This window comes from Culicoides brevitarsis, chromosome 2 (assembly GCF_036172545.1).
Source record: "Culicoides brevitarsis isolate CSIRO-B50_1 chromosome 2, AGI_CSIRO_Cbre_v1, whole genome shotgun sequence".
Lineage (NCBI taxonomy): Eukaryota > Metazoa > Arthropoda > Insecta > Diptera > Ceratopogonidae > Culicoides > Culicoides brevitarsis.
The window spans coordinates 30,282,743-30,295,611 of record NC_087086.1 but is presented as its reverse complement, the minus strand read 5'-3'; the positions used below and the strand labels follow the sequence as shown (position 1 = coordinate 30,295,611).

Genomic DNA, 12,869 nt, shown 5'->3' with positions numbered 1-12,869 from the left:
TCATGTATTTTTTTTAACTTTTTATTAAAATTTAACTTTTTCAAGCAGTTTTCTATTTTTTAATTAATTAATTAATTATTTTTTATTTTATTTTTTTTTCATAGGAAATAAATTCATTTTTAATTCTTTTTTTTCTTAATGAATAATTTTAATTAATTAATTAATTAATAATAATATCATGGAAAGGTGAATTTTACATTTATTACAAATCAATCACTTTGACGGATTGATTACCAATTAAGGACCTTCGGGGTCTGATTCAATTTTTTTTTTTAATTTTAAAAATGGCTCAAAATTTATGAAAAAGTTGAAAATTAAAGGCTTTGAAATGAAAGATTTTTTTTTAAAAGTTTTTCTTTAATTAAGCTTTAGTGCCTTTTCTGGTATCGTTTTTTTTTGCACTTTTCATTTTTTTTTCTAAAGCAATTGGCACTCATTTTCTTGTTTTTTTAAATTTGCTACGCTATGCCATCGAAAAATTTTAGTTACTAATATTTTTTTGTTTGTTATTTAATCAACACATTTATTTTTCCAGTAACAATGCTCTTAATTAGTTTTGCATTAGTACTAAATTTATCGTTTTTTTAACACATTTATTGGTGGATGATTTTATTTTTCCAGCTTTGGGTATTTGTGTTTTTTAATATTTTTTGTGCTTCCGTAACATTTTTTCTGTTTTAGATTTTTTTTTAATTTTTTTTTCAAAGGAACAGAACTTTCTTTAACATTTGAAGCGATGAAAATTTAAGTTTTTATTTTTTACCCGTTGTTAATAACATTTATTTGCTTTTTAAAGTGTTTATAAATTTATTTTATTTTTATTTAGATTTTATTCAAACAGGTGACTAAAGTCATGAACGATCTCTCTGGTGAGACAATTGATCAACGAAGAAACGTTATAAAGTCGTGGAAAGTCCCCCCAAAAGACTTTCGACGAAACGTTCTTCTTGAAATCAGCTACAGTTTTTTTTTATCAGTATTGAAGTTTTGATCAACTTACGAACCAGAGTTTTTTTTTAAATATAAACCAAAACATTATTTGAACAAAAAATTAGTTAAAACTCATATTTTTTTATTCTGAATGATTTTAAGAACTTTAAGGAATATAACGACATCTATTGTTGATTTTCAAATATTTTTTTTTGACAAAAGCGCCATCTGTTGGTAGGTTAATTTAAAAATTTTTCTAAGTCCAAAAAAATTATTTTTTAAAACCCAAAATAATTTTAGATCTAAAATAAAATTCTTTATATTCAAAAATTTTAAATTTTTAACAAAAATCTTTAAAATAAATAATGACAAAAGCGCCATTTTTTGATGGTTTATTGAAAAGTTTGTATTTTTTGAAGCACCATCTATTGCTAGGTTAATTTAAAAATTGTTCAAAGTTCAAAAAAATTATTTTTTAAAAGCCAAAATAATTTTAGATCTAAAATAAAATTCTTAGGTTCCAAAAATTTCATATTTTTAACTAAAATCTTTTTAAAAAATAATGTTTTCGTAAAACAAAGAGCCATCTAACGTCAATTTTCTGCACTAAAAGACAACTTCTATTACTTTTATCTCGAAAATTTTCTTCAATTCAATCATTTTAAAATAAAAAATCCCTATTTAGCATCAAATTTCATTCAAATCCAGTTAATTGAACTATTTTGCCTATTTAGCAAAATTTTAAGTAATTATCATTTTCCATAATAATTCATCATAAATAATATTCGTTGACAACTTTAGCCACCCCGCAACATTATATATTTTCTGTCATAATATTTTGAAACTTTCCTCATTAACATTATTTTTTCATTTTATTAATTATTTATTTATTATTATTAAGTATTTTTAGTTTTAGGTGCATTTTGTGACGACAACAACAGTAAACTAATAATATTTTTTTCAATGATAAATTCATAAACATTTTCACGACGAATACATAAATTTTTAACGTTTCTAGTACAAAAATAGATTTTTTTTTGTCATTTGTGATTAATTCCTTAACTTTGCTTCCTCATTTTTCCATTTTGTTATTTTTTTCTTCAAAAAAAAAAAAAAAAAAAAAATGAACGCCTGGTTACTTGTTCAAAAAAAAATTATCAATCAAGTTTTTTTTTAAGGAGTGTAACCTTGTCTGTTGTTTTTTTTTGTTTCTTTTTCGTAACGTATAAATAAGGACATCGTCAGAACAAGCTCGAATAATAAATAAAATTTATCATTGAATGGCATCTAAAGAAGAAATACAAAAAAAAAAAATACAAACGAGCGACCGGCAATAATTCATTTAAATCCTCACAAAATTTTGGGTTGCGTGAGTCTATCTCTTATATTTTGTTTTACATCTGTCTAATTAATAACATTTTCGGTTGTAGGTACACAGACAGAGTCAATTTATGCTCATTAATGAGGAACGAAGAGCTGGCCGTACAACAAAAAAAAATGTTAAAAGCTTTTTGATACAAATTCCGGTTACTTTAATTTGCTGTTCGGGCGACGGTAGGCGGTTTAATATCCTTGCATAATAAATAAATAATAAAAATTGACGTCATTTTCACGGGAAATTTCGCAACGACGAGCAATGAAGAACTTTATTAGCTCCAATGACATTATTATGGCAACTTGTCTCGTGTGTCGTCGTCGCCTCAAGTTTAATTATTATTATTTCACGAGTCCTAAATAAATAAATATATATTGCGACACACATCAATTTTAGGATTTTTTTTTATGTTTACTTTTCCAGCTATTACGCACGATGCGGTGCGTGGCGAGGATGATGGGGACGACACAATTCATAAAAAGGAGTTGTTGTAAGTATTATAAAGCACTCAGGGCATCTTTCAAGGGTTTTTTGTGTGTTTTCTTTTTTTTTATGTAGGACACACTCATTTTTTATGTTTTTTTTTCTTCCATAATAAATTAGGATAATTTTGTGTTGTGTGGAAACAAAACTTTTTCTTTTTTGTTGTTGTTGTTTTTAGGCTTTCTGTATTATTTTTATCATATCACTAAATATACCATAAATCCTAATCGGTGAATGAGTAATATTTTTCTGTTTTTTTTTTGTTTTATAATTAAAGTGGTTAAAGCTCTTGTGAAAGCTTACAAAATAGTACAAGCCGTTCCATGCATGACCTCCGAGATGTAAAGTGGTGTGCCAGCACCCAGGCCGCCGTCTGTTTTTTCGTGTTCGTTCTGGAAAATTTAAATTAAAATTTTGTTAGAAGGGTTTTTAGAGGAGATTTTGATTAAAAATTGACCCAAAGTTAAAGGAATGTTAATAAAAAATTTTTTGTGGTAAGATTTTGTTAAATAAAATTTTCTAAAAATTTTTTGAAATTAATTTTTGAGCATTTTAACTAAAATTTTAACAAAATTTGGTCTGAAACTTGTATTCGAAAAATTTTAAAATTGATTTTTGATTGAAACTCGGTTGAAAAAAGGTAATTTTGGAAAAAAATTGTTCAAAATTCTATATAAAATGTAATTTTATGAATCTTATTATCAAAATTCGCCCATACTACTTTCAAAATGGCTGTTAAGCCTCGTTTTTCATAATTTTTGAACAAAATTAGGTAATTTTATAATTTTAAATTATTTTTTATTTTTAAAAATTAAATTCAAAAATTAACTTTTAATAATTTTTGATCAAAAATAAATAAAATTTCATATTAAAATTAGTACCTAACTAAAAAAATATTTTAAATTCAGTATAAAAATGACATTTAATGCAAGAAATGGGAAAAAAGTGAGTTTAAATGTTCTTTTTTTGACTTCATTTTTAAATACCAATGAAATTTTTTTAATTACTTTTAATCAAAAGATGCACTTATTAAAAATAATTAAACAATAAAAAATAAAAAATAAATAAAAAAATAAATAAAAAAAATAAATAAAAATAAATAAATAAATAAAAAATAATAAAAAATAATTTTTTTAATAAAATTATTCTAAAGGCGATAAAAATATCATTTCAGATCAAATTTTGTTCAAAAACTCACTTCAAAAATTTTTTTCATATATTAAATTCTCTTAAAATCAAGGAAAAAATGACATTTGCTGCACTAACTGAATAAATTTTTAACAAAAATAGGTTTGAAATGCGATTTTAGCACCTTTTTGAACAGCTTTTCATCAAAAAATGTTCTAAAAATGACTAATTTAACATGTTTCAACTATTTTTTGTTAAAAAATTAGTCAAAAATTGTCATGTAAAGAATTTTTTGTTAAGTTTTTGATCCAAATTCAACCAAAAATTGCCATTCAAAGCACTTTTAAACCAAATTTGATCAAAAGTTCATCAAAAAACTTCATTATTGACGCCTTTCGAGCAATTTCTGGTCAACATTTGGCACTCACATCAATCAAACCGGTCTTGATATCTCCTTTTCCCATCGAGAAAAAATAAATCAATAACTAAGTTCAAGTGAGCGGGCGACGGAGCGACACACAAACAACAAAGAAATTCAAATATTTGTCAAAACGAAACCTTAATAGATGTGTCTCGACCCATCTCAAATGATGAAAAAGGAAAACATGTTAGATTAGATTTCAGTATCCACGCAGGCAGCACACATCATGATTGATTCCCCCATCCCACTTGGGTGTCCCTGTGTGTCGATTTAAGACAAAAACCTTCTTACCTGCTCATATTCACAGTCAAAATAGCGACTTTGACAATCGTAGCAGCGACACTGGTCCGACATCTTGCACGTAATGCCGCACTCCTTCGCCACTGCCTTGTACATTTCCTTGCTGGATTTGTAGATAATTTCCTTGCCGGGCTTTTGTTGGGGTGTCGCGGGCTCGTATTGCGGCTCTTCCATGTCCTGCAGCTGATGATGGTCTGACGACGCATATGTGCCATACGAATTATCGTGATACGACTGACAATCAATGTCCGAGAGATGTATCGATTCGGTGTCAACCATCAAATTGCATTCATTATTGCCGCCACCCACTAAACTTGATTGTTCGTCTGATAAACGAAATTTCGTTAAAATTGAAATTTTTCATAAAAATTCTTGAAAATTTACCTCCGTTTTTGTGTTGATTCTCGTAATTTTCGTAGTTTTGCTCGCAATTCGAGTCGGTGCACAATTCCTCGTCCATGTCCTGGTCCAGAGATCCGTCGTCGTGCGACAACTGCTGATTCGACATCTTCACGTGGCTATTTTGCATCAATGTGTGAAGTAGAAACGTTTGATTATTCTCCTTGTCGAGTGCTGCTAATCGATTCTGTGGAGCGAGAAAAAACGTCTTTTTAGTTGGAATTCAGAAAAACAACTGAGTGACGCCGCCGCCGATGAAAGATGAGTCAGAACTAATCAAACAGAAAGTTGTTTGTTGTGAGAGGGACTAGTCAACGTGTCTCCTCTGTTATTATCCGAGAGTCCGTCGAATGAATGGTTATTTCATTATTTTGTGGAAAAGTATCGTGTGTCACTTTGATACGGGCTTCAAATAATTTTTTTTTTCGTGAAACAAAACATCGTCGTGGAAGAAAATGGGAAGGAACACGAGCGTAAGGAAATTTTACGTTTTTTATGCTTGTCGTGTGCTTTTTTTGATGTTTATCTTTTGCACCAATAAATCAACAAGTCAAATATTATTTTTTTTATTTCTGCTGAGCAGGAGTTGATGCGGAAGTGATTTGGGGACAATTTTTGACTTAAAGTTGTCTTTGTGAAAGTTTTTTTCTTCGTGATAAGATAATTTTTTTGAGTGTTTTATCGGTAAGATTTATGACCTAGTAGTTACTGTCAGCATTGAGAATATTTTTTTTCTACAAATATTTATTAAGTATTTAAGCTAAAAAATCTGAAAAATTGCCCTTTAATCGTTCAAAGTAAATTTTCGCTTAAAAAAAATTTTATAAATTGTCTTCAGAGCCATCTAACGTCAGTTTTTTCTGAAAAGTCAATCAAAAAAATTTTCACAGAGCCATCTAACGTCAATTTTTTCTGAAAAGTCAACTAAAAAAATTTTCACAGCGCCATCTAACGTCAATTTTTTTTCTGAAAAGTCAACCGAAAAGTTTTCACAGAGCCATCTAACGTCATTTTTTCTGAGAAATCAACTGAAAAGTATCCTCAGAGCCATCTAACGTTAATTTTTCCAGAAAAGTCAACTAAAAAAATTTTCACAGAGCCATCTAACGTCATTTTTTTCTGAAAAGTCAACTAAAAAAATTTCCACAGAGCCATCTAACGTCAATTTTTTCTGAAAAGTCAACTAAAAAATTTTCACAGAGCCATCTAACGTCAATTTTTTCTGAAAAGTCAACTAAAAAAATTTCCACAGAGCCATCTAACGTCAATTTTTTCTGAAAAGTCAACTAAAAAAATTTTCACAGAGCCATCTAACGTCAGTTTTTTTCTGAAAAGTCAACTAAAAAAATTTTCACAGAGCCATCTAACGTCAGTTTTTCTTGAAAAGTCAACTAAAAAAATTTTCACAGAGCCATCTAACGTCAATTTTTACAAGAAAGTCCTTTAGAAATCAAGTAAATGTCAAAAATTTGTTCTCCAAAATCTTTCATGGAAGCTCAAAACTCAATAAATATCAATTTCATGTTAAAAACTTACCTCTTCTAACACATGCTCGTACGATGGCGGTGGCGTCGACGGTATCTGTTTCGCGTTATTGGCCGTTGTTGTTGTTGATTTGCTCTTCCCTATACTTTGTGCCGTTGTATTACTCGTCGTTATCGTTGTCGTCTCTGTATGCGTCAATGATGGATTAATGTATCCTGTCAAATAATAAAAAAATAACAATAAAAAATAATTTCCTTGACGCGCTTTCGCAATAATTGCGTTTCGATTCCGAATGATAAATCGTATTAAAATCCGTTTTTTTTGTGTGGATTTTTTTTTTATAAAAAACATATTTTGCGATATCGACGATAATTGTCAAGTTGTAGTATAGCGCAGATAATAAATAAAATAAAATAAAAATGAATAGAAAATTGAACGCAACCATTAAAGAAATATATTTTGATTAATGTCTCGTCAATGTCACTCGTTCTCTCTCTTCGTTTATTGCTTTTTTTATTTTTATTGTTTATTCATTTCGAACACGAGTAGAAGCTAACTCATTTGATGCCACTTTTCTTGGCAGGCAACCGCGCGATGGCAATTCCATGCAATGACTTGACCGAACGGCGACGTCATTCGCGCGTCGTGTCTTTTTTTTTGCTGCTTCTTTATTGTCTGCCTTGGAAATTTATTCCAGTCATGAAGAAAATACATTTTTCCAAATACCAAAAAGAAGGAAAAAAAACGTTTTGTCATTACAGCAGCAAATAAATACGACAAAAGCCTGATCCTCGCTCGTTAGTAAATAAATCTCTTTTGGATCACGACCGCAAACGAAAGGAGAAGAAAATGATGATGATGAGACCCAAAAGCCTTCTTCTCTGTAACATCGTCATCAATACAGCTAGCTTTGCTACATGACAAGACAAACACCGGATTATATTATCATATTTTTACTCCTACATTCGCATTTATAAATTTATTTTGAACGAAATTGGAATTGTTGGTCCGTCTGTCCGTTATGTTTGTCCTTTTTGCCATTTGCTAATTCAATCTTTTTGTATTGTATTAAGAATTAGCAGAAGATAAATTCAATTTATTTTGTTTCAAGAAATTTTAAGAAAATTTTAAATAGATCTTTTCTCAGGGAAAATTTATGTGAGAAAATTCGTGGAAAACTTCGGAAAATTCATGAAAATCTTGAAAATTCCTTCAAAAATGAGAACTTTAAAAGCTCTTAGGTGTTATTGAGAGTCTTCAGAAAAGTTAGAATTCGTTAAAAAGTTCAAAAAAGTTTGGAAAATTTGTGGAAATTCGGAAAATTCCTGAAAAATCGGAAAAACATAAAAAATTTCAAAGCCATCAAATTAATCTTAAACGTTCGTAAGAGTCTCTTGAGCAACATGGAAGTTCAAACTTGTGAAAAACTCGAAGAATTTATGGAAATCCGGAAAATTCGTGGAAAATCATCGAAACTTGAAATTTATTCAAAATCCTTAAAATGATCGTTAAAGTCTTTTCAGTAACATTAAGAATAAATATTGATGGAAAAACTCGAAAAATTCATGAAAAATCGGAAAAATTAGAAATTTTCCGAAGAAAAATGTTTAAAGAACAAATTTTTTTAAATTTAAAATGCGGTTAAGCTTTTTATCTCAACGAACGCTTTTCAATCCAATTTGTGCTTTGCCTCGTGCGTCGTTTGGTGTGACGTCGAATATCCAGCCGAGCCTGCCAAGGATAGCAATTTTTTTCCTACTACTATTTATTTAACAAATAACAACTTTGTTTGCATAAAAAACTACTTGAAAATGTATTTTTCATATCCAGGATGACGACGACGACGACGAGAAAAGTAACGAATAAATAGAAATAAAATAGACCCAATTTTAGATTTTTAGTTTGTGTTTATAGTTCACATAAAAGTGAGAGAGAGGAGAAAGATTTGAAATTGAATTAAATTTAAACGAGTTTCGAAGTGTTTACATTACACGACGATGCATGCGAATTGGGAAAAAATCAGTTTTGTGGAAGATTCGTTCGGTGAGACGATTTTGTGCGGTGAATTGGAAAGGAAAAAAATCGTTAAAAGGGAAATCAAACGATATACCTCCGATATTGTGTGTGAGATAGACAGGGAGGAAAAATTGAATTTCAAAGGAATTCAATCGTCATTAAGGTAAGCGTTATAACTGCTCTGATCGAAATTTCAAACGAGAATCAATGATGTTTTTTTTTCAGAGGCAAATGTTAGATGAAAAAAGCACTTAGTTAGATGAAAATTGTTTGGTTTGAAGTCAATCATAAGGAATTTTCAAATTGATCAAAAGTAATTATTTTTGGATGAGGAAATGGAATTTTTGAGATTATTTTCTGAGTAAATTTTGATGATTATTTTTAATTAATTAACGATAAAAGATCAAAAATTCATGAAAAGTAAGTTTTTAAAGATTTTTTTTGTTTTTTTTTTCTTAAGGAAACTTTAAAAATTTTAATTATTTATTTAAATTTAATTAATTTTTTTTTATTGAAAATTAACGTTTTTTTTAAATGTTTGTCTATAAATACAGGTATGAATTATCTTCATTAATTTTTTTCAGCTTTCACAAGACATCATAAAATTACTAATTTGAACTGATAATCATCAAATTGAGGTAGAAAAGAAGAAATGTTCCTAAAAATTTAGTTAAAATTGAAAGAAATTCATATGAAACAAAAAAATGCTAAAAAATTTGTGGTTCATATTAAAATAAAAAATTAAAGCTTTTATGCGAATCCAGAAATGAATTAAAAAATTTTTCTTTTGAGAATTTTCAAATATATTAAAATCTTTTATGTGAAATTTTTCAAAAAAAAAAAAAAAAAAAAAAAAAAATTATATAAAAAAATTTCAGTTACAAAACCTCATATCAAAACTTTTTGAAGACAGAAAAATCAATAATTTTTGTTTCGTCTTTTTATAAAATTTAATGAAATTTTTTAATTTTAATTTTTAAAGAAAATAATTCGCAGAAATTAATTTTATTAATAATTAAATAAATTAATTAAATTTAAAAAATAAATGAATTAATAAAAGAAAATTTCATTAAAAAAATTAAAAATTATTTTTAGGGATGAAGAATATTTTTTTTTCATAAAAAAATATTTTCAATAAATATTATTAATTTTCTTCACCAAAAATCTTTCATATATTTTTATTAAAAAATAATTAAAAAAAAAATAAAATAAAAATATTTTATAATAAAAAATAAAAAAATCATTGTTGATAAAAAATAATTAAAATTTTTTAAAAAGAAAATTCACTTAAAAATCTACTTAAAATTCTTCAAACGCCTTCCATCGAACAAAAAAAAAATAAAAAATTAATCAAACCCATCTAAAAATTCTCGACAAGCAGCGATCATAATTAAATCATTGCCAACAAACTCTTCTTTTGCGCTGCAAATTTTTGCATGTTTTTTTTTGTCATCTAATTATCGTCATTTTGCTTCAACAATGTTTTTTTTGTGTGTCATGAACGACGTTAAAATATGCAAGAAAAATCTTCAAGTACCGACAATTTTAATTTAACTACAAAGTTTTGAATAAAATTTCAATTTACACCCTTTTCAAAAAAATGTGAGACGCGATGCAATTTAATTGTATGCAACTTTAACAAAAAAAAAAGTTTTTTTGTGTGTGTTAAATACCGCCATCGCGTTGGAGTCATTCTAACCGAAGGATAATAATGGCGAAAATAAATGATGACATTTAAATTCATTCAATTTGGATGGAACTTGAGATATTTTTGCAACTTAATGACGTGATTTCAGAAAAAAAATAATAATTGGTGTCTCAAAAGTTTTGAATGTCTTCGCTGATGGCACGTTGGGGAGTGAAATTGGAAACTACCATTTTTTTGGCAACAATTTTTTTTTCGAATTCATTGATCACGGGCGCGAGTGCGGCAAGAGATAACGTGAAACGACATAAAAAATCCATTTTTATGGTCACTGAATGCGATTACACGAAGTTAAATGAATAAAACAACACGAGATTGAATTGATAAGCCTCCAGCCAGAAATAATGAAATGTCCTGTTTGTTCGTGTTATGCAATCATCGTCGTCGTCGTCATCTCATCATCATCGCATTCATCGCACCGAGTGTCAAATTAGGTGATTTTCATTTTTTTTTCTTCTTTCATTTTCTTGTCTTTTCACTTCTTATCAAGGTTGTCACGACGCATTAAAGGAACATCGCGCAGAAATCACGGAGAAAATCGGCAAAAAAGACGGAGAACAATGATGACACACACGAGAAAAGATGTTCAACATACGCAAGTTTTAATATAATAATAATGAGATAAGTTGATTAGTGATTTGATTTAATAAGATGGAAGTTCTTTTCTTGCCTTTTGTGTGTGCGCGCACTTTGATTTCGTTTCATTTCATTTCAGCTTTCTTTGTCACTTTCGGGTGGGAGGTGTATTTAATTAAATGAGAAAAGGTCGAACGTGAAGCGAGTTGTTGGGCGAAGAGGCTTTTATTAACGGTAAGAGTTTCTTTCAAGGCTGAAAATGTGATTTGAGATGCCTTTTGAGGTTCTTTTAGTTGTTATGGAGACAAATTTGATCAAAAAAATCATGAAAAATGTAGATTTTTCTTAATTTTATATAAAAATGATTTTTGAAAGTCGAATTCTTAGCAGTAAAATTTTTTTAAAGGCATATTTAGACATAAAAAGCACATTTATAGCAATATTTTTTTTAAATTTTAACTTTTAATTTTTTTTTTAAATTTTTAGAATGATTCGTTTCTCCAAATATTGATTTTTTTAAATTTAAGCTTTAAGTTTTTGAAAAACAAAAAAAAAATTAACTTGGAAATTGCTTCTGAAGACCTTTCAAATTATTTTTAATAACAAAATTGTAATTTAAAAAGTTTAAAAACATTATTTCTCTTAAAAGACTTTCTTCAAAAAAAAAATAAAATATTTTCAAGCCAATTTTTAATTTTTTTTTAATTTTATTTTTAATTTTTTTTTATATTTTTTATTAATTTACTTAGCATTGAGATTTTTTCATATAAAAATCTTTCAATGAAAAATAATTTTTAATTTTCAAATAATTTTAATGACATTAAAAAGTTTTAAATATTTTGGCCAAATTTAAATTTTTAAAAAAAAATTTAAAAAAAAATAATTTTTTTTTCAGAAAAATTACTTTAAATATTTAAACGAAAATTTTTTATTTTTTTAATAATTTTTAATTAATAAATTGATTTAATAATTAATTATTTTTTTTATTAAATAATCAATTTTATTAATTTTTAATATCAAGTTTAATTCAATTAAAATTTATAATTTTAAATATTTTTTGATTTTTTATTTCAGAATAAAACTAAATTAATTTAAAAATTTTATCAACTTAATTAATTAAAAATTCAAAATTAATTAATTTAAAAATTTTTTTTTTTTAAATTATAATTTAATTTTTTTTTATTTTAAAATTTTTTTAAAAATTTTAAATTAATTTAAAAAACTTTTAATAATTTTTGAAAATTTGAAATAATTTTTTAATTTCTCAATTTTTGTAGAAAAAAATCGTAATTTTTTATATGAAGAAAATTATTTGATTTTTTTTTTTATTTAACTTTAGTATGAAATGATGTTGAAAGAAAATTTAAGATTAAATTTTTTATGAACGACGGAAAATTTTTGTGCAATTGAAAGTTAAATTTCCTGTGCAAACACGTGACACCAAGATTCCTCATACAAAAAAAGTGCGTTTAAGTAGAAAATTTTATGTGCAAAAGAGAGAGAAAGACACCACTTACCTATTGAATCTGTCGACGTTTGTCCACAATTTTGTAATAAGGCCCGTTGATCATTATTTCCTAGCGACACTAAACTATCGGTATTGTGATCGGAATCTATCGTTGACGTGCTCCCAAAGTGTATGAGCGACGTGGTGCTGTTAATCACACTTTGGGATCCCTGGTTTGTGGTGTTTGTTGCGTTGCTTATCGTCAAACTTCCGTTTCCCCCGCCGCCAGTTGCCGTTGGGTGATTTACTGCGACATCTCCTTCGTGCTCGGACGACGTGCTTCGAGAACCGCCCATGCGAAACTTGAGTTTAAAAGGAGCCATGCTTTTGTGTGATTTTAATTGATTTTAGTGCCGAATTTTTTTTTTTTAGATTTTCTCAAGTTTTTAAGATAGACAGAGTGAGAGAGAAGAAGAAGAGAAATATTTTCATATCATAGAAATTTATAGAGGCACAATATATTACACAAAAAATTTACGATTTTAAAAGACAAAAAAGATAAAAATCACATAAAAAGTTCGTTAAAACACTTTTTTTTTGGTTT

General features: G+C 27.4%; 1 protein-coding gene across 1 annotated transcript; it reads right to left on the bottom strand.

The window, feature by feature from the left end:
- Positions 1 to 3,061: 3,061 nt before the first annotated feature.
- LOC134831884 (uncharacterized) lies at positions 3,062 to 12,655 on the bottom strand. The gene is made up of 5 exons (XM_063845714.1): positions 12,336 to 12,655; positions 6,573 to 6,736; positions 5,022 to 5,223; positions 4,629 to 4,963; positions 3,062 to 3,180 (listed from the first exon to the last, which is right to left on the bottom strand). The coding sequence occupies exons 1-5, from the start codon at positions 12,646 to 12,648 to the stop codon at positions 3,088 to 3,090; spliced, it is 1,107 nt and encodes a 368-aa protein (XP_063701784.1). The 5' UTR covers positions 12,649 to 12,655; the 3' UTR covers positions 3,062 to 3,087.
- Positions 12,656 to 12,869: the final 214 nt, after the last annotated feature.

Excerpts from the sequence above, each read along its gene's own strand:
- LOC134831884 (XM_063845714.1), bottom strand. The coding sequence starts at position 12,648 with ATGGCTCCTTTTAAACTCAAGTTTCGCATGGGCGGTTCTCGAAGCACG. Across the intron at positions 5,224-6,572 it reads ACGAGCATGTGTTAGAAGAG|AATCGATTAGCAGCACTCGA; the intron begins GTAAGTTTTTAA and ends CTCGCTCCACAG. Across the intron at positions 3,181-4,628 it reads TTGACTGTGAATATGAGCAG|AACGAACACGAAAAAACAGA; the intron begins GTAAGAAGGTTT and ends TAAATTTTCCAG.